The 25,141-nt window shown below is 48.2% G+C and overlaps 1 protein-coding gene across 1 annotated transcript in view; it reads left to right on the top strand.

Annotated features, from left to right (window-relative positions):
* The window catches only part of BCAS1 (brain enriched myelin associated protein 1), a 95,917-nt gene extending 90,229 nt beyond the window's left edge, over positions 1–5,688 (top strand). The window contains exons 12-13 of the mRNA XM_068986842.1: positions 3,388–3,651; positions 5,021–5,688. Of these exons, the coding sequence (XP_068842943.1) occupies positions 3,388–3,651; positions 5,021–5,095 (339 nt within the window). The 3' untranslated portion in view covers positions 5,096–5,688. The remainder of the gene's footprint in view (positions 1–3,387; positions 3,652–5,020) is intronic.
* Positions 5,689–25,141: the final 19,453 nt, after the last annotated feature.

Here is a 25,141-nt window from a genome sequence, read left to right as displayed (position 1 = left end):
GCTGCAGCAGAATGAACAGGGCCAGGACGAGGCCGGTGAGACACGGGGGCACCCGATCCAGCAAAGATTTCCTGAGCGCCTCCTCTGTCCCTGGCACTGGGACCCACCGTCCCTCAAAGTCACCGCTGAGTGTTAAGCCAGGAGGACCAATTCGTCCCAGTTTGCCCAGGACTTTCCTGGTTTGGGGGCTTCCCAGGTGGTGCTAGTCATAAAGAATCCACCTGCAATGCAGGAGACCCAAGAGACCCGGGTTCGATCCCTGAGTCGGGAAGACCCCTGGAGGAGGAAGTGGCAGCCCACTCCAGTAGTCCTCTTGCCTGGAGAGTCCCGTGGACGGAGCAGCCTGGCGGGCTCCAGTCTATGGTGGTGAAAAGCAGGAGACCCAAGAGACCCGGGTTCGATCCCTGGGTCGGGAAGCTCCCCTGGAGGAGGAAGTGGCAGCCCACTCCAGTAGTCCTCTTGCCTGGAGAGTCCCGTGGACGGAGCAGCCTGGCGGGCTCCAGTCCATGTGGTCGCAGAGTCAGGCTCGACCGAGCACATTGTAACTTCCTGGTTTTGAAGCTGTTAAGTTCCGTGTCCTGGAACGCCCTCACTCCCAGAGAGGCCCAGACAGTTGCCCTCTGTGTGTTTGGCATCCAGGCACCCCCTCCTCCGGGGGCTTTCCGTCACCAGCTGTTGCGGCCCTAGCAGTGCCGTGAGGTGCGATTTCGTTGCTGTATTCTCACTCCTTTCCAGAAGAGGAAGCCAAGAGATCACACCGTTTATTCCCGGTCACACAGCAAGGATGTGATGAACCAGAGCCACGCCATGTTGTCTTGACTCCAGACACTGAGTTCTCAGTCACTTGCTGTGTCTTAAAATCCTCTACGGGGCAAAGCCATTTAATGGGGTGTGGGAACAGGGGTGGCAGAGTCACTGGTTTCTGCCTTTCTGCAGAGCAGCGTGCTGGGATGTCTGCCTCCTTCTAAGGCAAGTGTCTGCTCTGGGTGCCTGTCATACTTGACATCTTAGCATCTGCTACAACTTAGGGGGCTGGGATCCGACAAAAACACTCTGGAGGTGTGCTTGTACAGCAGCTTCTCGGAGAGCCCTGGATGCCTGAGGCTTTGCTCCGAGGAAACCCTTCCTCCGGGGTGCTGTAGTCTGGGGAAGCCTTCAGGACCCGGCAATTTTTCTCTGTCTTCTTGCTCACGTCTAAGAGGTGTGTTTGATCCACTGATGAGAAATGATTACTCTCTGCCTTCTGAATCAAAACTACCACTTTGCCGTAGAGATCTGTGACCTAAGCTTTATGAGTCACAAGTTGCGCGTGTGTGCACAGTGGGCCAACTGTGACCGCAGGAATAATTGTGCTTGGGTGTTTGCTATCAACAGGGCTTTAAAGCTTCTGCTGTCAGTATTTTTAACGAACATATTTTGCATTTACCATAATTCGATTTCAAGTTTCCACTGAAAAAATCTAGAAGATCTGAGAGTGCCGAGCTATAATCTAGTCATATCTTTGGTGGATCTGAGCAGCTGTTGCCCTTTTAAACAAGGCATGTGACATTCAGCTCACCACAGTCTCCCCTGCTCCAATCTGTCTCCCCAACATCTAGGCCAGCATTGCTTGAACTGTTTTTCTTAAACTGGAGAAATAGTTCTTCGGCCTTAGGTTGCTTTTCAGTTCAGTTCAGTCGCTCAGTTGTGTCTGACTCTTTGCAACCCCATGAGCCACAGCTCGTCAGGCCTCCCTGTCCATCACCAACTCCCAGAGTTTACTCAGACTCATGTCCATTGAGTCGGTGATGCCATCCAACCATCTCATCCTCTGTCGTCCCCTTCTCCTCCTGCCTTCAATCTTTCCCAGCATCAGGGTCTTTTCCAATGAGTCAGCTCTTCACATGGGGTGGCCAAAGTATTGGAGTTTTAGCTTCAACATCAGTCCTTCCAATGAACACCCAGGACTGATCTCATTTAGGATGGACTAGTTGGATCTCCTTGCAGTCCAAGGGACTCTCAAGAGTCTTCTCCAACACCACAGTTCAAAAGCATCAATTCTTTGGCACTCAGATTTCTTTATAGTCCAACTCTCACATCCATACATGACCACTGGAAAAACCATAGCCTTGACTAGACGGACCTTTGTTGGCAAAGTAATGTCTCTGCTTTTGAATATGCTGTCTAGGTTGGTCATAACTTTCCTTCCAAGGAGTAAGTGTCTTTTAATTTCATGGCTGAAATCACCATCTACAGTGATTTTGGAGCCCCCCAAAAAATAAAGTCAGCCTTTTGCAAGTGGGGAGATAAAGTCACCGCTTGATTATCCTAATCCTTAGCCTCTTTCATGTTTTTATTTTATCTGTATGGCCCCCAGTGTCATTTCAGTTCAAATAAACTATGGGAAAAAGGCTTTGACCTCCTAATAGATTTTTGGTCGTCTGTAATTTACCTAGAATTTTGGATTTTACAGCCTCATCCCTCCAAACCATAGGAACCAAGTAGGATTGCGAACATTGCACTTTACCATGGAAAATATGTCCATCAAAACTACAAATAAAACAGCTGCCTTCTTTCACTGCTGTCTTATGAAATGGCAGTGTCACACCAGAGATTAAGGGAGACAGTCATGTAGAGACGAGGAGGCGTACCCAAGAAAAGTCACACGTGGTGCAAGTGGGAGAAACCCTCTCACAGCTGGCTCATTCGAAAAGGGGGCTTCAGGAACAGCTAGATCCCAGGACATACGCAATGGCAACGACACATGGGGTCTTTCTCCCCTTCTCTCTCGTCCGCTCTCATCTCTGCTTTTCCTCTGTGTCCCCGGGTTTCTTTTTCAAGCAGATTTTTTTTTCCCTAGAAATGGTGATAGTTCCTGAAGCTCCAGGCTTTTATCTTCACAGCTTCCGGCTCAAAGGAAAGGGAACAGGCCTCTCTCTTGCTTGTTTAGCAAAGCTTTGCGATCAGCTGAGGTTTAGCTGTGTTTGGCCAGTCTGAACCAATCCCAGCAACCCAATCATACCCACTGCTCTGGTTGGCCAGGTCTGGGTCACGTGGCCTTGTCCAAGGATGAAATTAGCGTGTGAAAACCGCAGGGAATAAACCCGAGAGTAGTGGGTTCTCCAAGAAGAACCCAGTTTTTAGTTCTAGAAGAAGGAGTAAAAAATGCTTGCCACGGAAGCAGTCATCAATGAATGAATGACCAGATTGGTAAATAAATGTCCCCACTGTGATTTCATACCACGGAAAGTGTTTACACATCTCTCCTTTTTTCCGTCTCCCCCAGGACTCACGAGCACACAGACACCATCCACCCTTTGAACATCTCTGTCTGAACGTATCTGTTCACCTGCTCCTGAGCGTCGTCTTGCCGCCACTAAAAATGCACTTTGTTTGAACTTGCTCTAGACCTCGGACCCCACGGAGAAGGTGGTCGCTCCGCCACAGCCGGAAGCGGCAGCTGCGGGCCAGAAGGGCAAAGAAGGCCCGTCCAAGGGCAAGAAGGCCGCCGCGGAGACCAACAAGCAGAAGGGCGACAAGCAGGAAGCCAAAGAGCTGGCCCCGGGCGTGGAGCCGGCCGTCGCGGAGGCGAACTCGCTGCCGAACGGGGACAAGCCCCAGAAGAGACCCGAGAAGCGGCGGCAGTCTCTCGGGGGCTTCTTCAAGGGCCTGGTGGGTAGTCGGGGCGCCTCCCCTCTCGGGGCTTTTGGGCCCCCGGCTGTGGGTCCCTCCTCCAAAGGCGACCGGCTGGCTGGCCACCAGGTGGCCGGACCTTTGCCAGACAAACCCTGAGCGCCTGCTGGGGCCCAGGGGCAGAGAGCCCGGTGCATGCAGGCGGGTGGGATGCTGGCGCGGGGCGGATAAAAGGAGCTCCGTTTCGGGCAGTGGGCAGCTCAGCCGGCTGTGCGGGCTGCGCAGAGTACTGGCCCGCTCCTACGTGAGCAGGAAAGCTATTAAAACTGTTCAGTGAGGAAATGCTGGGCCCTTGCTTACAGCCTTCATGGACTGTTCTGCTGCTACAGTGCAGAAACGGCCGTAGAGGGGCCACAGCCAAATAGATAGGCAGCACACGTCTCCGACCGCCTTGGAGAGCTGATGGCGCTTTGGCGCCGTGATGCCTGCAGAGGTGGTGAGCGGTGGGTAGACACTAAGTCTCGTTCACGTCACCGAGCCCTTTGTCTGAGGCCAGGCTTCCTGGCATTCGTCACCTCTTTAATGATGGCAACATCCCTTTGGGGTAGAAACGCTTCTGCCTTAGTCCCTCCATCTTCCTGTTGTCACGAGACTCCAGCAGTGGTGGTGAAGAAGGGAGGGCTTTCCTGCCACTTTGCAAGGATCCAGTCCAGCCCCGAGGGCTTCCAGGCTGGGCATGTTTCCCGGGGGGTTGCCTGATCCCTCTCCTGAGAGGGCAGTGCTAGCAGCAGGCCTGTCACCAGTCAGGGGACCATTGCCACCTCGTCACCTACGGAAAAGGAGCTTCTAGCTGCCCTCAGCCCCGCCCAGCCCAGCCTCCCTCCGCGCGGCCCATGTGACCTTTGCCCTCCTGGTGACAGCCTTCATTCTGGCCCCTCTCCTCCTCCTATACCTGCTGCTTGGACTCCGATAGGAAGCAGCCTACTTGGTGTTACATGAAAACTTTGCAGAGATGTTTTGTAAGCAGAGTAAACAGCCAGTATGGTTAGAAAGTGAACAGAGGGTTGATGGAAATTAGCTCTACCTGGGGACTGTCTTCTACACCGCCTTCCCACCCCCAGGTACTGCTCTTAGCGCATCATAAGCCAGGACTCGCTTTGTCTTGGAACAACCCTCTGAGATAAATGTCATCACCTTTATTCTAAAGATGAGGAAACAGAGAGTTCAGTCATTTGTCCAAGACTTCACAAAGCTGGAAAGGAATACGCACAGGCATGGAACTCGGGCAGCTCAGCGGAGACCATTCTCTTGCCCACGCCCGCGACAGCACCTGGCGTAAAGTGCTGCCTAACTGGCGATCGCTGGCTGTGATATGACGGGTCTCCACCCTCTTTTGTATTCCCTCCAGGGACCGAAGCGGATGCTGGATGCTCAAGTGCAAACAGACCCCGTGTGCATCGGGCCAGCGGGCAAATCCAAGTAAACAAACTTCACGGCTCCCATCAGGTTCCGCCACCGAGACGTCTCCTCCCAACTCCGTCTCCCCCCAAACCCTCCACGTGTAGACTTTTTCTTCCGATGGCCATCCCATGAAAGTCTGCCTCCGAATTAAGCCTGAGCTGTTGTATATTGAGGTGTATTATTTACGGCTGTGGTCCAGTCTTCCCTGGTAACTAACTGTAAAGATGGCTTAGCAGGTTAACTAGCCAGGTCTGAAGATGGGTCCCAAGCAGGGTCGGGGAGGGGCAGAGAGGACTGCATTGTGGTTAAGTTGTGAAAAATGGCCAGGGGCAAGTAAGTTGCAGAAGGGAAAAGACTGCTGGAAGGAATTAAGCTTTGTAGTCAAGGCGTGCTCATCCTCTCGGCTTGAAGAGGAGAGGCGAAAATCCGTTTGTTTAAGTTCACGTTTCAAGGAGGGAGACCGTGGGCTGTGTGTTGTTGGGAGGTTGCCAGTTTTCTGGAATGGAATGTGTGGGGAATGACGAAGGAATGAATGAGAGTCGTTTTTCAAATAGGGTCCTTGAACGTTATTGACGGGAGGGAAAAGATCGACTGGAGAGGACTTGACATGATTTGGGAAAACAATTGCTTTTTGAGGCTCAGTGACAAGAGCCAGGATTACAACTTCAAAAAAAAAAAAAAAAAAAAAAAACCACCCCAAACCAAACCAAATAAAAGACGTTGCGAGTTTATTTTTGCAACACGAGGGGGCGCCAAGGTCTCCGTTTTCGTCCGGCGTCCCGTATCCCTAACAAAGATTTGGTCTCTGCAATCTTACATTATTAATGTTTCTCAGATGGCTGAGGGGCTTGCTTCATCTGTTCTGTCTGACACTTATCTCAAGCCTGTCTGTAATTTCCTAATGTTCTCAGGATGTGCTCTGATAAAACCCTCCCATAACCGCAGTTAATAATAAAAATTTACAGATTATTCAAATACCTGAGTTTTTTTTTAACACTTGTACAGAGGGGTACATAGGACCATGGTGTATTAAAGTGTAGCTCAAAACCCAGCCATATGATCGACTGATACCACGCATGCTGTATCTTCTTCTGATTTAATAAAAAATACTTTGGCACCTGAACGATCTTTTAATGTTCCGCTTTTAAAGCAGGCCGGGAGCTCTGTGTCTGCGGTGGCTTTATCTCCCCTGTCAGAAGATCGATGCCCCCCTGCATCTTATTTCCTCTCCCAGATCTTCCTCAGTCTCCTCATATGTGGGCATGTGCACACACAGATGTGTGCATGTGTATGTTTGCACATATGCACACGCACACACGTGTGTAATATATACTCACTGCCTCTGGCCACACTGACAGAGAAGAGCCTGACACAGAGATTCGGTGCCGGTGTGAGCCTGAAGGCGGGCTCCTGGAGGAAAGGGAGGAAGAGGAGGACGGGGCAGGGTCTGGTCTCAGCTGGAGCGCAGTTTCGTTCTGTCTCCCAGGGGGCCCTGGAGCCTGAATCATATGTGAATCGTACCACAAAGTTGGTTCTACTTACCAGCAAGGAGGCTGGCCTTTGTCCCCTTGTTGGTGAGTCATGGACCACCCCGGGAGGTGTTAAGGCAGGCAAACTTCTACAGTTGAGCTGAGAAGCTGGGATCGCTTGGGCTGGAGGTTCAGAGTCAGTCCGAGTGTCCACGAGTGACACATACACCCAGGTGTGTATTTATAGCCATAGATGCGCACACACTCAGGAACATGTGTTTCATACAGAATAGACAGACGCATGCACACGTCCACAGTCTTACACAGGCAAACGGACACGCGTGACTGACAGAGCCGCAGGCCCCGCGGCTCCTACAAACCCACCGCGTGTACAGTCCACCGCACCATGGCTAGAAACAGCACTGAACGCCTGCTCCTGAGAAGTCCATACCTTAGGCAAAGAAAACTGTGACTTGGGCAAAAAGGCCTTTGGAAAATGTGTTCAGGACAAAAATATTTCACCAAAAAAAGTTTGGGAGGCCCTTGGCTCCCAGGACCCACTGGCTACCAGCTTGGACCGGCTGGCTGCACCTGAGAGCTCAGCTTCCAGAAAAGACCAGAGGCTTTTTCCTTGGGGTGGGTTTGGCTTCTCCAGCCCTCCTGCCCAAACCTGGACATTCCTCACTGTTTGTGACTCACCCAGCTGAGAATGACCTCATGCTGCTTCATGTCTGCATGCTTAACTTGGCCCAGATCAGGGGAAAAAACCCTCTGGGGAAGACCTCAGTAGGGGATGACTTTCCCTCCATCATCCCCATCACAGCACATGGGATGATTCAAGGCAAACAGGCAGCCGGTCACTGCTTTGTCTCTAAACACCGCGGGGGTTGCCTGGCATGACCTTTGAGCTCTGGCCACACCAGTCTGTTGAGAGAGGTGACAGTATTATTTGCAAGTTTCACCTCACTGGACACAGGGGCTTTTTGCCCTGATGAGAAATGTCTCCAGCGCGAGACTGACTCACTAATGCCAAAGGAGCCCTCCCACCCCGGAAAAAATTTTTCAAACTTTTAAAAAGAAGTTCTCTGCTGAGAATCTTGCTGCAGAGCATGCCAACGGTTTCCATAACTGGTTTCCCATCCTCCTGGCCAAAAAAAGAGAGCCATCTTTGAATGAAATTGCTTGTTCTGTTTTTAAGAAAACTTAAGCCAGAGAGGACTCTAAAAATTATTGGGGAGATTCTAAAGCCAGTTGTAGCCTGCGAAGTAAGTTAAAATTCCGTTTTTTTAGTTTGGTGGGGTTTGTTTGGTTTTGATTGGAAAGCCCATTCCTGACGCATTTGCAATAAATACTAATTTCCATGCTTCCTGTTGGATTAGGAGTGAAAAGAATAGCCACTCCCCAAGTGAGTGCAGGAAAGCTCCAGGGACAGATTCACAGAGGGGCTGAAGTTCTTTTAAGCGGCAGCACCCAGGAATGCCCTTTGGATAGCAAAACCACCCACAGTAAAATGTTAAGAGCACCCCAAAACAGAAAGAGAAATTAACACCTGGGGGAGGGGGCACAGGTGCCTTTTTGAAGCTGACATGCCCGTTAACTTATTATTTATTTTCAGGTGCACATGGAAGTGTCTCCGTGGCCTTTGCAGGACCTGGGCTGTCGAGCTGAATTGGCCACCGTCAGGGAAAACCAACAACAACAACAGGGAAGCGCTGCTTGCCAGATCCAGCCAACGGCGATGTCTGGACTGATATCCGTAAAAGAATTCACTCAAATCACAGTTGTTCTCAGCAGCCCCTGAGGCCTCTCATGAATTCATCCTGGGGAGAGGGGCACATGCCACCCAAGGAAAATGCCAAAAAGGGAAGGAAAAGAGAAAGAGAGCGAAGTCCTTGTGGTCTTGTTGTGCCCCCCTGCCCTTTAAACAAATTATCAGGGATTTGCGTGCGCGCACACACACATACACACACACACACACACAGACTCTCTAGCTGCATTGCTGTTGTTTGTGTGCAAACAGATGCACTGGGGTCCCATTAATGAGACTCCAACAGGTTCGAGTCTGTGCCTTGCTGGCTCCTTCTCAAGGTGCCTGGAAGGGAGCAGGCCTGATGAGCAGCATTTCTTTTGTCAAAGAATCCCAAACTGATCTAGAATCAGCTCACCACGCTACCTGAAAGGGGAGGAAAGGAAGATGACTGCCAGTATTAACTCACCCAAGTTGCAAATGCAGGGAATGCGCTTTGCAGAAATCTAAAATGATTCTTATCAGCTTTTGACTATCCTCCCAAGCCCTTTCTCGCCCTTTTATTAATAAAAAAAGGCAGTTCGCACGGTGAGTAGAATTAAGCTCCTCTCGGGTATACATCTTGTTCATTCTATCAGTGGAAATCAAGTGACACCCGCCACCCCCCACAACCCCGGAAATTACGGGCTCCATTAGGAAGAAAAGGAATTACTTACAGAGCAGCAAATTCTGTAAATTTGTAATTCAGATCTCTAGCAGTGGCCTGAATGCCCGTCAGAATCCAGTCCTTGGCGTAAATTGGTTTTCAGAGGAGCTTAACTCTTCTGTTTCCCTCTCTTGGAAAAGCCACTCACTGGAGCCTCTTCACCCCCTGGCCCTTTTCCTAGCCATTGCCAGTGCCTGGATAGAAAACCAGGGCAATTTTATGAAAGTGAGGGTAACAGCTGGGCTTCCCTGGTGGCTCAGATGGCAAAGAATCAGCCTGCAACGCAGGAGACCTGAGTTCCATCCCTGGGTCGAGAAGATCCCCTGGAGAAGGGAAATGGCAACCCACTGCAGCATTCTTGCCTGGAGAATCCCGTGGACAGAGGGGCCTGGCGGGCCACAGTCCATGGGGGCACAACTGAGCAGCTAACACTTTCACTTTTACCAAAGGCACTGATACAGCATCCTTACACTGGCACACTTTACGGTTTGCAGGCTGCTTTTTGACTGAGCTATCTGAGTTAAAGCCGTGCCCTGACTGGGCTTAGCTGCATTCCCTGATGTATTTCACTGTGAGAGGGAATGGTGTCGCTCTATGGCTTCCTCCCCTCCCGAAGGTGCACTCCTTAACAGAATGGCCCCAGCTGGATCTGGCCCTGATCGCACGCGATTTCTTCTCCTTGAAGCTTTTCTATTTAAATCTGGCCGCAGGAGGGCGTCCAAGACCTGGAGCCCAGATCTCCAGCCTGGCCCTTTTTTCTGACCGCTGACCAGGAGGTTGGGCTGAGCAACTCTTAAGAGTGCTTTTGTTGGGTAACTCCTAGAAAGTGGTTAAGTTTAATGGTGAGAACTAGGGTAAGAGGGTCAACCTGGTGAGTCCATTGCTCGCTGTGATTCTCAGTCCCCCAAACAAAGGTAAGGTTGGTTATTGGTTAGTTTTTCCATTTTTATCAGCTCAGACTTAGAAGAAGCTTGAGAAGGGTAGTGTGATTGTAAACGGTTAAGTTGGTGTCACTGCCAAGCATGGAGGTCACCCTCACACCCAACGAGAGGAGAGGGCAAGTGACTTACCCTGTCAGTTTGCTCCCTAAACAGGAGAGTAATAATAGTGCAAAACTCGTGGAGCTGCTGTGAGCGTGGATTGAGATGGAGCAAGGCAAACCCTTTGTGCAATGGCTGGTACATTAAAAAAAAAAAAAAAACCCAGTACAGGAGGGCTGTTAGCGCACAGGGAATGTTAGCACCAAGTACCTGAAAACTACTCAAGCTGGCTAGTTAATAACGACAACAACAGTAGGGATATTTACCACTTCATGTAATAGGTGTTTTGTCATAACCTGGCTCCGATCCTCTAGGACTCAGCTCTGCCATGTCCCGAATGAGTCGACTTCAGCAGTGCCAGATGACGGAATTACAGGACCACCGTCATCAGTTTCGATTTATCATTTCTGTGAACCTGATGTTGAGAAGGTAACTGATGACGCAGGAAGCAATAAAGCAACTGGAAATATCAGTATTTTTAAAGTTACCCATTTCCCAAGCCAGCCAGGCCCCTTCAAGCTCCTGATGGGACTTGAGCAACTATGATGCTTGCCCTGCAGACCGGGGTGGTTAGACTGTGAGCCCATCGACAGCAGGGACCTTCTTGTCTCATTCACTGCCCTATCATCAATGTACAATACCTGGGCACAGTGAATACTGAGTAAACAGCGTCTGGCTGGGTAAGTTGATCAGTATTTTAAGGCCGTATCCACTGGAAAGAGGGTTGCCTTATGCTCTGGCTTGACTTTAACTCCACGTGTTGGATCACTCTAATCCATCTTTCCTCCTCAGGTGCCCAGCTGAGTGGTCCTCAAAGTGTGGTTCCATAACAATCAGCATCAGCTGAGAACCAATTAGAAATGCAAATTGTCTAGCCCCACTCCAGACCCAGGGTGGAGCCTCACAAGCCCTCCAGGTGGTTCTGATGCAGGGAAAATTAAAAACCACTGGTCAAGGTTGAGCTCTGACTTCACTGAGTGTCAACAAAAAAAGACCAGTTCTGAACATGCGAAGATAATCACAGCCAACCTTGGAGTTTACAGTACAGGTCAGGTGTTGTGCTTCACAAGGAGTCGCTTGTTTACTGCCCATTTTACAGGCGAGAAGAACAAGGTTTAGAGAGGAGAAGCAACTTAGCCTGCGGACACACAGGTCAGAGCCAAGGTTGCAACCCAACTAAGCTCTTCTTAAAGGCATATTTTTGCACCTGTGAGAGATACAGATAGAGGCAAAGACAACTGTAATCTAAATAAACGCACGGCAGGGGGCTGCTTAGAGGAAGAATCTGCCTCAAGACGAACGGGGATGGAGCTTGGCCGGTTCAGGAGGTGACGGCTGAAGTAACTCATAAAGAATGGCCAAAGGGGCTTGCAGCAGAACGGAGTGCAAAAGGCCAGCGCTCACAGAGGGGATGGCAAGTAGGTCAGCATGGCTGGAGTGAGACCGGGGAAGACAGACGGTGACGGCTGCAGAGGAGGCAAGACCACATCGACAGGGACACGCGGAAGGAGTCCGCAGTGAGAAGCTTCAGCCTTCTCCTGTGGGCAGTAGGGAGGCAGGGAAGAGATCTGAGCTGGAGGGTTACAGAATCAGATTTATACTTTGGTTGCAGGTGGATCGAATGCAAGCTCAATTCAACTAATATTCCCTGGATCCCTTGAGTGACCTCAACTAGCAGACACCATAAAGCGTCATCATTTTACTTCTAAACCTCTTCACAGAGTATAAGAAATACTCAGATAAAACCTCTGAATGGCTTTGGTCCTTGAAAGGATGCTTGAATGCTTATTTCCAAGCGTCATATATGTGAGTTTGGCCTTTAGCCCCATCGTCCAGCTGATTACCCACATCTATGGCCTTAGGCTGTGAGATCGTTCGTTACTTTGCCTTAGTTGGCTTCTCTGTAGAATGGAAATAATCGGGGAACTTAGAGTTGATGAGAAGAGTAATGAGACACATTTATAGCTTTTTTGTTACTAGAGTCTATCACTTGCTCAGTTATGTCCTACTCTGAAGCTCCATTGACTGCAGTTCACCAAGTTCCTTTGTCCTTGGGCTTCTCCAGGCAACAATACTGGAGGGGGTTGCCATTTCCCTCTCCAGGGGATCTTCCTGACCCAGCGATGGAGCCCAGATCTCCTGCATTACAGTCAGATTCTTTACTGTCTGAGCCACCAGGGAGATGAGACGATGCATTTATGGCTTGTTACTAGAGTGCCTGGCAAATAATTGCTCAGAAAGCATATTGATGAGGATGCCCAGGACATCTGCCCGAGGTAGAAGGTATGTCTTCTTTCAAGGGCTCAAAGTCCACCCAGCCCTTGGGACACCCTTAAGCGGCATCCTTGTCTCTCCCTGTCCTGGTAACCTGATTGTCTGACTCATCCAAGAAAAGAGAAAGAAGGGAGGGAAAACACGTTGATTTTCCCTGGTGTCCATCCCATTCGAAAGTAAGGTAGAATTAAGGGGAGGGGACTCAGGTCTCCCTCTAACTTCCCTTGGTTGTATCTGCCGCTTAGCCATGTTGCCACAGTAGCAGGTGCTGTGGACGCCTCGCTGGTCCTCAGCCCAACTCTGAGTTCAGCCACAGCCCTGCTAACTTTCACTTCCATGGTGCCTCCATTATTTGCTTTCCTTCCTGATGGCTTCCTCCAGGGGCTGTGGGAACTTGTTCAGCCCACGTGCAGGATTCCTGGAAATGCCTGAAAGTTCACGTTTCCAGAGGCACCCTCAACCAAGGAGGGGTGGAAGATGACAGATAAATAGCTCAGCTTCTCCGTATCTCGGGGGATCTTCTACACGTTCCACAGGCATCCCCAGCAAGAGCCCACAGTAGTAGCACGCTCATAAATACATCCCCCCTCGTTCGTGCTCCCTGGAACCCCTTCTCAAATAAATGACTTGCACGCAACCTCTCGTCTCAGGGTCTGTATCTAAAGCACAAACATCTGTGTCTCCCTTAGGCTTTTGTCAGGGGACCTAGCTTTGTGCCAAGTAGTTTAACAGAAGGGGGGTTAATACGGCACTGGTTTCAAAGGTGCTGGAAGAGCTGACAAGGCAACCATGTGACAAAGGGACCATGCAGAGATGAGACCCAGAAGGAAGCCACAGCTACTCTTAGGGCCAGACAGAAAACAGGGGGAGGCCTGGTTACCAGACGAGGGAACCCGTGGTCCTGTGGGAAACAGAGAGCCCTGTAGGGGCAGGGGAGGACTGCCTGAGGGCGGCTGGGGTGGGAGGGGAGGGGCTGGGGTGGGGGGGAGCGTGGGGGGGGAGCATGGGAGGGGGAGGAGAGCGGGTTGGGGGGCTGCTCTCCAGAACCGCTGCTTCCCTGCTGATGGGTGGACAAACTGTCTTGGGGCCAGAGCCTCCCACTGGCTGACCTGAACGAGAAGCCACTTGGCTTCCAAGGATCCTGGGAAAGGTAGTTTGAAGGCAAGCGTGGAAAGAGGAAGTAAGAGCCAACAGGCAAATGCCCAGCACAACCTGAGGTCCCGCTTTGAGAGAGAACAGCAGCCAGGGCGCGGCTTTGGTCCGGGCCCCACCCTCTCCCTGGGTCTACATACGAGAACACGTCTGTTGCGGTCCCTGTGACAACCCGGTCCCCTTCGTTGCGTTCAGGACAGAGTAGATGTTAGGATGCAGGCTCTGGGTCCAAAGGCCGGGTTGGAAGGCCAAGCCACGTCCCTCCCCGCCTGCCTAAAGCGCAGCTGAGGGTGGAGGCCCCCTCGTGGGTTGCACGGGCTTCAAGGAGACACCCTCCCTGGGCCTAAGAAAGGTTCACACTTATCAGCACACTGAGTTTCAGCTGCCGTTTGGGTATCTGGACGCGCATTAAAATTCCTGCTAGAACTTGTTTCTTCTCTTTACCTCTCCAGCCCCCAGCTTCAAGTCTAGAATCCGAGGCTCTGCCTCCAGCCTCGACTGTGCCGCCATCAAACGACAAAAATAAAACACCGAAAAACGTTTCCACTTTCACAGAAGTCCTGCCCAACCGAGGAGGGAGCAGCCCTGCCCCACCCCTCTGGGCTCACAACCCTCCCTCGCAGCCCCCGCCCCTCCCTCTCTCGGCCAGTCGTTCACAAGCAGCTTAGCAGTTTTGAGGACACAAAAACAGGAAATTGTGCACCAGTCCTGACTACAGCTGAAAACGCATGAGCAAACCCTTCATCGCACAGATTTCTTCAGCTCTCAGAAAACGGGGGCCTTGAAAAAATCAGGTCCCCTGGCCGAGATCTCTGGATTTGCTTAATCATTTCCTTTGCAAATGTGTAACTTCTTTAGCAGTGAAGAAGAGATGGTGAGAAAGAGGGAGGCGGGAGGTGAAATGTTTGAAGTCAACCACAAGACAAGACAGGAAATTCTGGAATGGGGGTGGTGGTGGTGATGTTCCTTTCATTCCTCGGTGCCACAGCAGTCTCCCAGAGCAACTCTGGAGAAATGACCAGAATAGGAGATTTTTGGTTTTTTGCTGTGGACTCTGACTCAGAGGGAAATGCAGGCATCTTCCTTCAGGGAATAAAGAGAGATCATCAGAGCCAAGACTCTGGGCTGTCCCCATCTGACCCTTTATTTGGGGTTTCCCAGGTGGCTTGGTTGTAAAGAATTTGCCTGCCCATGCAGGAGACTCAAGAGATGTGGGTTTGATCTCTGGGTCAGGAAGATCCCCTGGAGGAGGAAATGGCAACTCCAGTATTGCGTGGGAAATCTCATGGACAGAGGAGCCTGGCGGGCTACAGTCCATAGAGTCACAAAGACTGGGACATGCCTGAGCACACGTGCCTGACCGTTTATGTGGCGCAGGGAGCAAACATCTGTTGAGAGCCTATTCTGTCCTTGTCATTTACAGATATGAGGAGAAAGAACAATTTTAAATCTACACACTCTTGCTAATATAGCTGTGATGTATCTAAAGCAGAAACCCCCAGATCTAGAAGGAGAAAGAAATCCACGATCGTAGTTCTAAGCTTCACCTTTCCTCTATCAGTAACTAAAAAACAAACCAACAAAGGCAAGTTAGTAGCAATTAAAAAAAAAATGGCCAGCACTATTTATGCACTTGGTTTAATCAATGTTTATAGAACAAAGCAACCAATAACTGCAAAATATATATTCTTTTTAAAGTACACATGGAATATTTACCAAAATTGACATGTGCTGGCCTATTGAGTAGGTCTCAGATTTAGAAGGAGGGATGGGCAGGGTTTGCTGTTGGACTGCATGTGAAGATCAGAGAAAGGCTGGAGTCAGGGCTAACACTGAAGGACTCGGCGTTCTGAAGTCAAGAATGACTGGTTCACGCATAATTAGCATTTTGGAAAGATAGGAGTGTGTGTGTGTGTGTGTGTGTGTATCACTCATAAGACAGGAGTATTTCTATGTGTGAGTCAAAGTGGGAATGAACCTGTGTCCAACTGAACATGAAGCAATTATTCAAACTTGGTTTCTGGAATATTCCCAGAGTGAAACAAGCCCCTGGTTTTATCACTGTCTTCTCAGGTTAAGTATTTGCTTGTCTTGTGAACTGAGTAGCCATTATCTGTTTCAGTTTGGAACGGTGGACACAAAGAAATAATTCTTTAAAAGTTCCATGGTGTTGACAAACACTTCTGCAAAAAATGAAGTGGATGACCCAATTCCTGGCCTCCTTTATCAAAGAGGGATTGGTTTATTCATTGACTGATTGAGTATCAGTTGTGAGTCTGGGTCTGGGAGTGATAAGAAAAGCAGAGACCACTCCAGGATGGTTGGGGAGGCAGCCACTTGCAAGGCCAAATATCAGAGAAATCCCACGCACACAGTGTGTTCCATACTCTTGTGCGATAGGTTTAAAGTAGTAATCAAGAACACTCTGGGACTTGGCTCTCCTGTGAACCATCTCTAAGACACCGGGCTTATGTAAAACACCATATCTCAGTCTCTTCACTGTAAAAGGGCAGTGATGTTACTGATAATACCATCACTGTGGAGATAAACCAGGTCAAATTCACAGCCTGTTCAGAGCAGTGCCTGAGATTAAGTTAGCACAAAATCAGCATTTGCAACTCTTATTGTTACGCTGCTTCAAATATTTTCATCCTTTTTTTTAAAAAAAGTACTGAAATCAAATATTCTTCAAAAATTTCCCTGTGTTGTACAATATACCCTTATAGCTCACTCTATACATAGTGGTTTGAACCTCTTACTCCCCACGCCTGGACTTTCCCTCTCTCCTTCCTCCTCCCTGCTGGCAATCACTGCTTTGTTCTCTATTTCTCTGAATCTGGTTCTTTTTTTACTAGATGCACCAGTTTATTTTTAGATCCCATATATAGGTGGTGGTGTGTATATATGTATATATATATACAAATGTACCGTATATATCGTATATATTTGTCCTTCTCTGTCTGGCTTATTTCATTTAGCATAATACTCTCTAACTCCATCCATGTTGTTGCAAATGACAAAATGTCACGCTTTATCATGGCTGAGCAGCATTGCATTGTGAATGTTTATATACCGCATCTTCTTTAACCACCTGTTGTTGGACACTTAGGTTGCTTCCATATCTTGGCATTTGTAAATAATGCTTGTAATTATAAATCTTGCACTGGGGTTCATCTATCTTTTCAAACTAGTGTGTGTGTTCTTTTCAGATATATGCCCAGGAGTGGGATTGCTGGTAACTCTATTTTTAATTTTTTAAGAAACGTCCATGCTGTTTTCCATAGTGGCTACACCAATTTACGTTTACATTCTCACCAGCGGTGTATGAGGGCTCCTTTTTCTCCACATCCTTGCCAATGTTTGTTATTTCTGTTCTTTTTGATAACAGACATTTTGACAGGTATGGGGTGATCTCTCCTTGTGGTTTTGAGCTGCATTTTCTCTTATGATTAGTGAGCATCTTTTTCATGTGCCTCTTAGCCATCTGCAAGTCTTCTTTAGAAAAATGTCTATTCAGGCCTTCTGCCCATTTTTAATATGGTTGTTTTTTTATGTTGAGTCATATGAGCTATTTATATATATATATATATATATATTGGATATTAACCCCTTATGGATCATATCATTGGCAAATATTTTTTTCCCATTCAGTAGGTTGTCTTTTCGTTTTGTTGATGGTTTCCCTTGCTGTGCAAAACTTCTAAGTTTAATAAGGTCCCATTTGAAAGCATATATGTTTCAATATTAGGGGAGAATAAAGACAAAGAAGCCATGATAATCCCATCTTCCTGACTCAGCCTTATTTTTACATACTCCCTTCAGATTTCTTTTACATAGATTATTTCATAGTTACGAAAGTACCTTGCCATCCGCAGGTGATTAATAAAATACATATTGACTGCCTGACTATCCAGTTCAATGCAAACTGTTTTGTACTATGCTTTGTTCACGTGGCCAAGTCACTTCAGTTGTGTCCAATCTTTGTAACCCTGTGGACTGTAGCCCAGCAGGCTCCTCTGTCCATGGGATTCTCCAGGCAAGAATACTGGAGTGGGTCGTCATTCCCTTCTCCAGCGGGCCTTCCCAAGCCAGGGACTGAACTCACCTCTTTTATGTCTCCTGCATTGACAGGCAGCTTCTCTAACACTAGAAGCCCGTGCTTTGTACACTTCAGCGACATGGTGTGACGCGGTGTTACAATTATCGCGTGTGCATCCCGCTTCTGCTTTCTCACAGGATGCGCGGCCGCAATCTCTGGCCCCAGGAAACATAGTAGGGCCTAGGGCCTCTCGTGTCAGGTGCCAGCTTGGCTAAGCCGTCCCCCTTTGCTGCCCTGTCGTGTGTGAATTGCTAGAGCACTCTGCTTTGAACTCCACCACAGTGGGTCACTCTATAGATTGTGTTTTGGCTTTTTAGTAAATTTCCTAAAATAATCATAGACTATGGAATTAAACATCCCAAGCTAAACCTTCAAGTTAGCTGAGCAGGGAGCCCCAAAAGATTAGACCAAAATGGGATTCCTTCCATAAGACCAGGGTGTAATGAAATGAACTGCACAAGATGATAAAACCATGTGTGACCCTATTTTCGTTTTGAGGTATTCGCTTTTCACTCTTTCAGAAAACATTGTATGAAAACCCACAACTCCCTCAGCACAGATCAATAAAAGATCTGAGTGTTTTGATGTAGTTATAAACAAAAACAACAGTACTTTCACTTTTAGTAGACATATGTTTTTTTTAAAAAAATGCTCATCAGACGTCTGGTTAATCCAAAGGCTGGCTTTAAAAGGCTGCAGAGAAAGATTCTCGGCTATGTACTGTGTTTCCTGGAGCAGAAGCCCTCTCAAATCTTAGGGTGTGCTGGGTGGGTAAGTCTCTCTCTCATTGTGCTGGTGGAGCAGAGAGGAAGGAGCAATGCCAGCAGTCTGCTTGAGTGAAGGCACTTCCCTGGCGATCAGAGACAGCCAGCTGCACTCGACGCCTGCTTGTCTCAGCCGTGACGGGTGATGGGTGATGGGTGACGGCGAGGCTGGCGTCCTCGGAGCCCGCAACCAGGGGCATGGAAAGCACCTTCGTCAGTGGCTGCCTTGTGCCTGAAGGTATGTTAGCAACTAACCGAGCAAGGCAGGGTCCAGTCCCTGGTTCCAGAGTCCCTGGGCCCCCGTATGCAGCATTACTCTCTCTCCAGACTGGTAGTTCTCCTGTTCTGGCTGACTCCAAAGTTCACTGGAAATGGAAAGAATGCATGAGGGGAGGCCAAGCAGAAGGCTCCTGCTGTGACTTCTTGGGAGAAGATGGTGGCTGAGACTAGTGTTGTTGCTGAAGAAGTGCTGAGAAGTGGCTGTTATCAGGACTTATTTGAATAAAACATAACGGGATAATATAATCTATGTGGACACTGGCCATATGCCTAGAAGAGGGCTTAAGCACACTGCCTAGCAGGTGTTAGTCACTTAGTCGTGTCCGACTGTTTGCGACCCTGTGGACTATAGCCCTCCAGACTACTCTGTCCATGGAGTTTTCCAGACAAGAATACTGGAGTGGGTTGCCATTCCCTCCTCCAGGAGTTCTTCCCAGCCTGGGAATCAAACCCAGGCCTCCCACATTGCGGGAGGATTCTTTACCACCTGCGCCATCAGGGAAGCCATCCCAGCAAGTAATAGTGCTCAGTAAATTGGTTCATTGGCTGGAGCCAACCTGGTTACCAACAACAGATGCCAACCTGGAACTGAAAGATTTCACTTTTCACAAGAAAATCTGCAGGTTACCAAGAGTATCTTTCTCCCCAAACCATCCTTTCTTATTTCACCCCATGAATGACGGCCCTAAGGTAGGGTGAGAAGCAAGCAGGTAATCCGAGAATAAAAATCTACAGTCCATAGGGCTGCACACATCCACTCTCTGTATTTTATCCTATTTCATCTTCAAAGGAACCCAGTGTGGTGGTGATCTTTATCACCATTTTGCACATGAATAAACAAAAGTACAAAGAAGTTACAGAATTTGCTGGAAGCCACAGAACTGTTAGGTTAAAAAAAAAAAAAAAACGCAAAGATTGCACACAGGTTTGTTTGATTCCAAAGTTTACAGGCTTAACCATGAGGTCATTTTTCTTCCTGCCATGTTGGTGGGAAGAAGTGGGATTCGGCAGGAGGGAGAGAACTGTGTTCTGCTCCATCATGTTCATACATATCCTGTGTGTTCCAGAAGGATTCCAGGGTCCGTCCAAGGAGACAAGGACCCAATCTCTGCTGCCAGCCTGTGGCTCCAGCCCACTCAAGTTCCACATTTTCTCCTATAAAGATAAGAACTCACAACAGCCCCCTGGGATGGGAGGGGCAGGGGGCTCGACACTTGTCATCCAGCATTGGGGAAGTTGCTCATTTTAGGTCGTTTTTAACCGTGTGAATGCCCGACACTTGACATTTAGGCAAAAGCGGGGAAAGTCCCCAAAGGCTGCTTGGGACCCGCCTGTCTGCTTCTTCGCCAAACAGGAATCCTCCCTTGGCTGTCGTCCCTCAGAGACGATTTTCCAACGACGGTTTTGAAAAACAGTTCTTTGGGGAATTAAAAAAAGCAATCCTGTTTTCGATAGAAAATTGTCGTGTCAACAGAAATGCATGAAAAATAGAATCACCAATTTCCCCATCACCCAGGGAAAAACAGTTACCAAATGAATGCTTCCTTCTTTTTTTCCCTCACGCAGATAGACGTATTTTCGTAAACTGCAATTGGACTCAATTGCACATAAAGTTTTGCAGCAAGCATTTTTAAAATCAAACATTGGATTATCAGCATTTCTGCATGTTTTCCAATTTAAAAACCTGGAAAATGTGATTTTTAATAACCACATAAAAGCCTACCCCACTGATTCTGATACTAACATACTTAACCATCTCTCTGTTGGCAGACCTTTCTTTGTATCCTACTTCAAGCAACCTTTTCTCCCCAGGAGTGTGTTGCCTTTATACAGATATTCTGGTCCTATCCCACGAATCAATTTTAATTTCCTATCAAAATCTTTCTAGACTTCTCTATATCAGAAGAGTTGGGATGCTGGTCATAGGAGTGATCTTAAATTAGAAGCAAACCCCATGTGAAAGGGGGTTTCACATGGGGTTTGTGAGAGGGAATCAAAATACCATTTTAATGAGATTTTCAGTCACCCCCATTAAAAGCCAACCAACAAGGAACTCTCTCTCGTTTCCCCCACCCACCACCCCCACCAGGCCTTTTGGTAACCTTAACGCAGCTCTTTCCCTTCGCTTTGATTTCTGCCTCTTAAACTCCCATTTACCCCTCAAGATGCTGTCATCTCTTCACCGCTCCCTGCTACCACAGTCCTTGCAAAATGCCAGATGCATCATCCTCCACGTTCATTTAATCTCTCACTACACAAGAGATCCAGAAAGGCATTTTCCCAGTTAAAATAATTAACAACTTGAACATCGATTCCCTGGTGACCACTATCCCTCATCTTGGAAACTTTCTGCTTCAACAAAGGTATCCAGTGTTGCGAATGCTGAGGGAAGGATAGGGGCCCCTTCGGGTCCTATACCTGCGCCCACAGAGACTAAGAGAATGTGTGAGAGAGGAGAGAGGAGGCCGGGCGTGGCTTTGTGTGGAAGTGTTTTAGTGCATCTTATCTTTCGGAGTGTTTCTTGTGTCTTCCCAGCTCAGATACACCAGGGACCGGAGTCCGTTCACCTGTCACTCTGCGATGGACACTTAGCTGGCTTCTGGTTCCTCATCATCACAAACAAGGAGGCAACAGAGAATACTCTTGATTCTGTCCGTCTGGGCACTAGAGTGGGACTTCACTCCTCTAAGGGGCACTGAGAGCTGGGCCTCCAGGCCACTTTGCTGTCTGGTTGTTCAGTTGCTAAGAGGTGCCCAGCTCGTTGTGACCCCATGGATGGCAGCGCACCAGGCTCCTCTGTCCTCCAAGAACTCCCGGAGTTTGCTCGAACTCGTGTCCACTGAGTCAGCGATGCTGTTTAACCACCCCGTCCTCTGTCACCCTCTTCTCCTTTTTCCTTCCATCTTCCCCAGCGTCAGGGTCTTTTCCCATAAGCTGACTCTTCCCATCAGGTGGCCAAAGTACTGGAGCTTCAGCTTCAGCATCAGTCCTTCCAATGAATATTCAGGGTTAATTTCCTTTAGGATGGACTGGTTGAAACCAGCTGATCCAGACCACTGGGCGGGTCCTTCTTCCTGTTTATATTCATGCACGTTGACTAACGCCCCTTCCAAGGTGGCAGCAGCAACCACCAGCAGCAGTCTACCTCAGTCCTCCGACACAGAGTTCTTCAGCACCATCGTGCGGCCACACCACCTCTTCTGCTGCTGCTTCAAAACCTGAAATACAGTTGATTCACTGTATTGAGTTAGTTTCAGGTAGACAGCTAAGTGACTCAGTTATATATTTTTTCAGATGATTTCCTATTATAGTTATTGCCAGATACTGAATACAGTTCCCTGAGCTATACAGTACACCCTTACCTGTTTTTACTTCCTTAGTTAAATGGTTACATGCAAATAACTAGTTAAGTGAACAGTCACTTATCTATCTTACGTACAGTAGTTTGTGTCTGTGAACCCCATATTCCTAATGTACCCCTCCACCCCTGCCTTTCCCCTCTGGTAACCATGAATTTGTTTCTGTGTCTGTGAGTCTGCTTTGAGTGCAGATTCATTTGGATCATGTTTCCGACCCCACATATAAGTGATATCATATCGTATCTGTCTTTCTCTGCCTGACTTCCTTCACTCAGTATGATATTCTTTAGGTCCACCGAACGTTGCACAAATGGCAACGCTTCATGCTTTATGGTTGAGTGATATTCCAGTGAGTGTGTGTGCGTGTCTGCACACATATCTGTGGCACTTGGCTTGTCTCCATGCTTTGGGTATTGTAAACAGTGCTGCTATGAACACTGGGGTACATGTATCTTTTTGAATGAGAGTTTTCATCTTTCCTGGATGTTTGCCCAAGAGTGAGGTTGTTGGATCAGACAGCAGCTCTATTTTCAGTTTTCTGAGGAAACTCCATGCTGTTCCCCACAGCGGCTGTTCCAGTTCACACTCCTACCAACAGTGTAGGAGGGCTGCCTTTCCCACACCCTGTCTAGCGTTTATTATCTATAGACTTTCTAAAGATGGCCCTTTAGACCAGGGTGCGGTTTTGCCTCATTGTATTATTAGTTGCTGGGACGAGAGCATCCCAATGGCTTTCCTGCCATCGGTGAAGACCCCTGCCTTTGTGCTCCCCTCTTTGCCATTTCAGACCATCCTCAGTGCCCCGGCCCCCTTCTCAGAGTTTCAGAGTCTCACTAGTACCACATTGCTCACAAAGGTGCCAGCCGCAGCCACACTGGATCAGCACTTTGCCCAGCTTTATAAAATTTGACTCCACATAATCAAATCTGATTTCATATAAACATTCAGATATTGGGCTTTTCCTGAACGATCCGCCTCACTGGCAGAACTGGGTCTGCAGTTTCACATGGAGTTAACTGGCTGGAGCCCAGCAGTGACTGTCCCCATGGGGAGTTGGGGGCTTTGCCTCTGCCCCTCTTCTGTTGACCTGACCAACCTCGTGGACCCACGTTACTGCCTGGCCCTGAAGAGTCTGCAAGCCCCGAGCCACAGGCTGAAGCTCAACCTGTTAACGTGCTCGTAAGACCCTGCACTATGTGGCTCCTCGTCCCCCAGCCCCAGTTCCCAGCCTCTCCCTTCAACTTTTTTTTTTTCCTTCTGACTCACAGAGAAATTGTTTCAGACCAGAACCTAAAAACCACTCAAACACCGTGACTGTTTGTTACTTAACCAAAGTAGACACACTCTATTCACAGACGACTTCCCTCTGGCTCAATAAATCTCTCCTCAAATCACTAATGAAGTTGAACTTGCTCTAGACAGAGTGTTTCAGACTTAAGAAACTCCTGCGGAAGCTAGTTCTCAGGAGGATCCCATTCAGCTCAGGTCCTAATGGAAGGAGACAGAGGGGCTGACAGACAAAGTCACACCAACCTCACGTAGAACCCCAGGAGGCATGTCCTGAAGCCCGTCACACAGCAAGAATGCAGCCACCCTCAGGGAGACACGCACACACATTCGTCTTAACTAACTAGTTTTCTTTGATATAAGTATTTAATAGTAGGCATGAGCCTTGTCTTTCTATGTGGGACTTATAAATGTCATTCATAAAGACGATCAATATTACTTTTGCAAAACTAGATAGAAAGGGTTTTTAAATTTGTTTTAAGATGCTTTGATGTGGTGAAGCCTACTCAACGCCTATCCATATTATTCTGTCAATAATATTCTTATTAACAGAATATCAACCTTAATGGGAAGGGAGACTTTAAAAACTTCTGCTTTAAAAACTACATTTCCCAGCTTCCTTATCAAGTAGACTTTTTAACGCTTCACTGGTGCTGGCCAATGAAAGCTCAGCTGGTAAAGAATCCGCCTGCGGTGCAGGGGACCTGCGTTTGATTCCTAGGCCGGGAAGATCTGCTGGAGAAGGGAGAGGCTACCACTAGGGCTTCCCCTGTAGCTCAGCTGGTAAAGAACCTGCCTGCAATGCAGGAGACCTGGGTTTGATCCCTGGGTTGGGAAGATCCCCTGGGGAAAGGGAAGGCTACCCACTGCAATATTCTGGCCTGGAGAATTCCTCCATGGAGTCACAACTGAGCCACTTTCACTTGCAATGAAATGTCAGAAGTCCCTGGGCATACTTCCCAAAAGTTCCTTCAAGTCGGGGGATGGGAGAGGGAGGAGTGGTCAAGTCTCAGGCGATCTCTTTCTCCATCCTCCTTTTCTGCCATCTGAAAAACTATGTGACTAGGAGAATAAGACCCAAAATTTTGGTCTTAAAACCCATACTACACCCATGCCTCTGAATTTCTTACTAAATGGAAAAAATAAATCTTATTTAAGCTGTTGATATTTGGGTTTTCTTCGATAGGTAGGTAAACTATACTCTGGGGCTTCCCTGGTGGCTTAGACGGTAAAGAATCTGCCTGCAATGTGGGAGACCTGGGTTTGATCCCTGGGTTGGGAAGAGCCCCTGGAGAAGGGAATGGCAACCCACTCCAATATACCTGCCAGGAGAATTCCATGGAGGGAGGAGCCTGGTGGGCTACAGTCCATGGGGTCTCAAAATATCAGACACAACTGAGTGACATGCAAAGCTACTTTGAATGGAGGAAATAAAGAGAAGGAACAAAACATTCCTCCCTCTTTCTAGCCCACCAAAGTCACCAGAAGGGGCTAATTAAGGAACAGCTGAAACAATATTACTTTATTCACAGTCTTTCAAAAATCTGGAAGAGACAGCGGAATCAGAAATCAAACTGCCAACATTCACTGGATCACAGAAAACGCAAGAGAATTCCAGAAAAACATCTACTTTTGATTTATCGACTATGCTAAAGCCTTGACTATGTGGATCACAACAAACTGGAAAATTCGTAGAGATGGCAATACCACACCACTTTACCTATATCCTGAGAAACCTGTATGCAGGTCAAGAAGCAACAGATAGAACCGGATGGAACAAGGGACTGGTTCAAAATTGGGAAAGAAGTGCATCGAGGCTGTATATTGTCATCCTGCTTTGTTGTTCAGGCGCTAAGCTGGGTCTGACTCTTTGTGATCCCATGGACTGCAGC

The sequence above is a fragment of the Capricornis sumatraensis genome, chromosome 15 (genome assembly GCF_032405125.1).
Source record: "Capricornis sumatraensis isolate serow.1 chromosome 15, serow.2, whole genome shotgun sequence".
NCBI lineage: Eukaryota > Metazoa > Chordata > Mammalia > Artiodactyla > Bovidae > Capricornis > Capricornis sumatraensis.
This window is presented reverse-complemented; position numbering and strand designations above follow the sequence as displayed.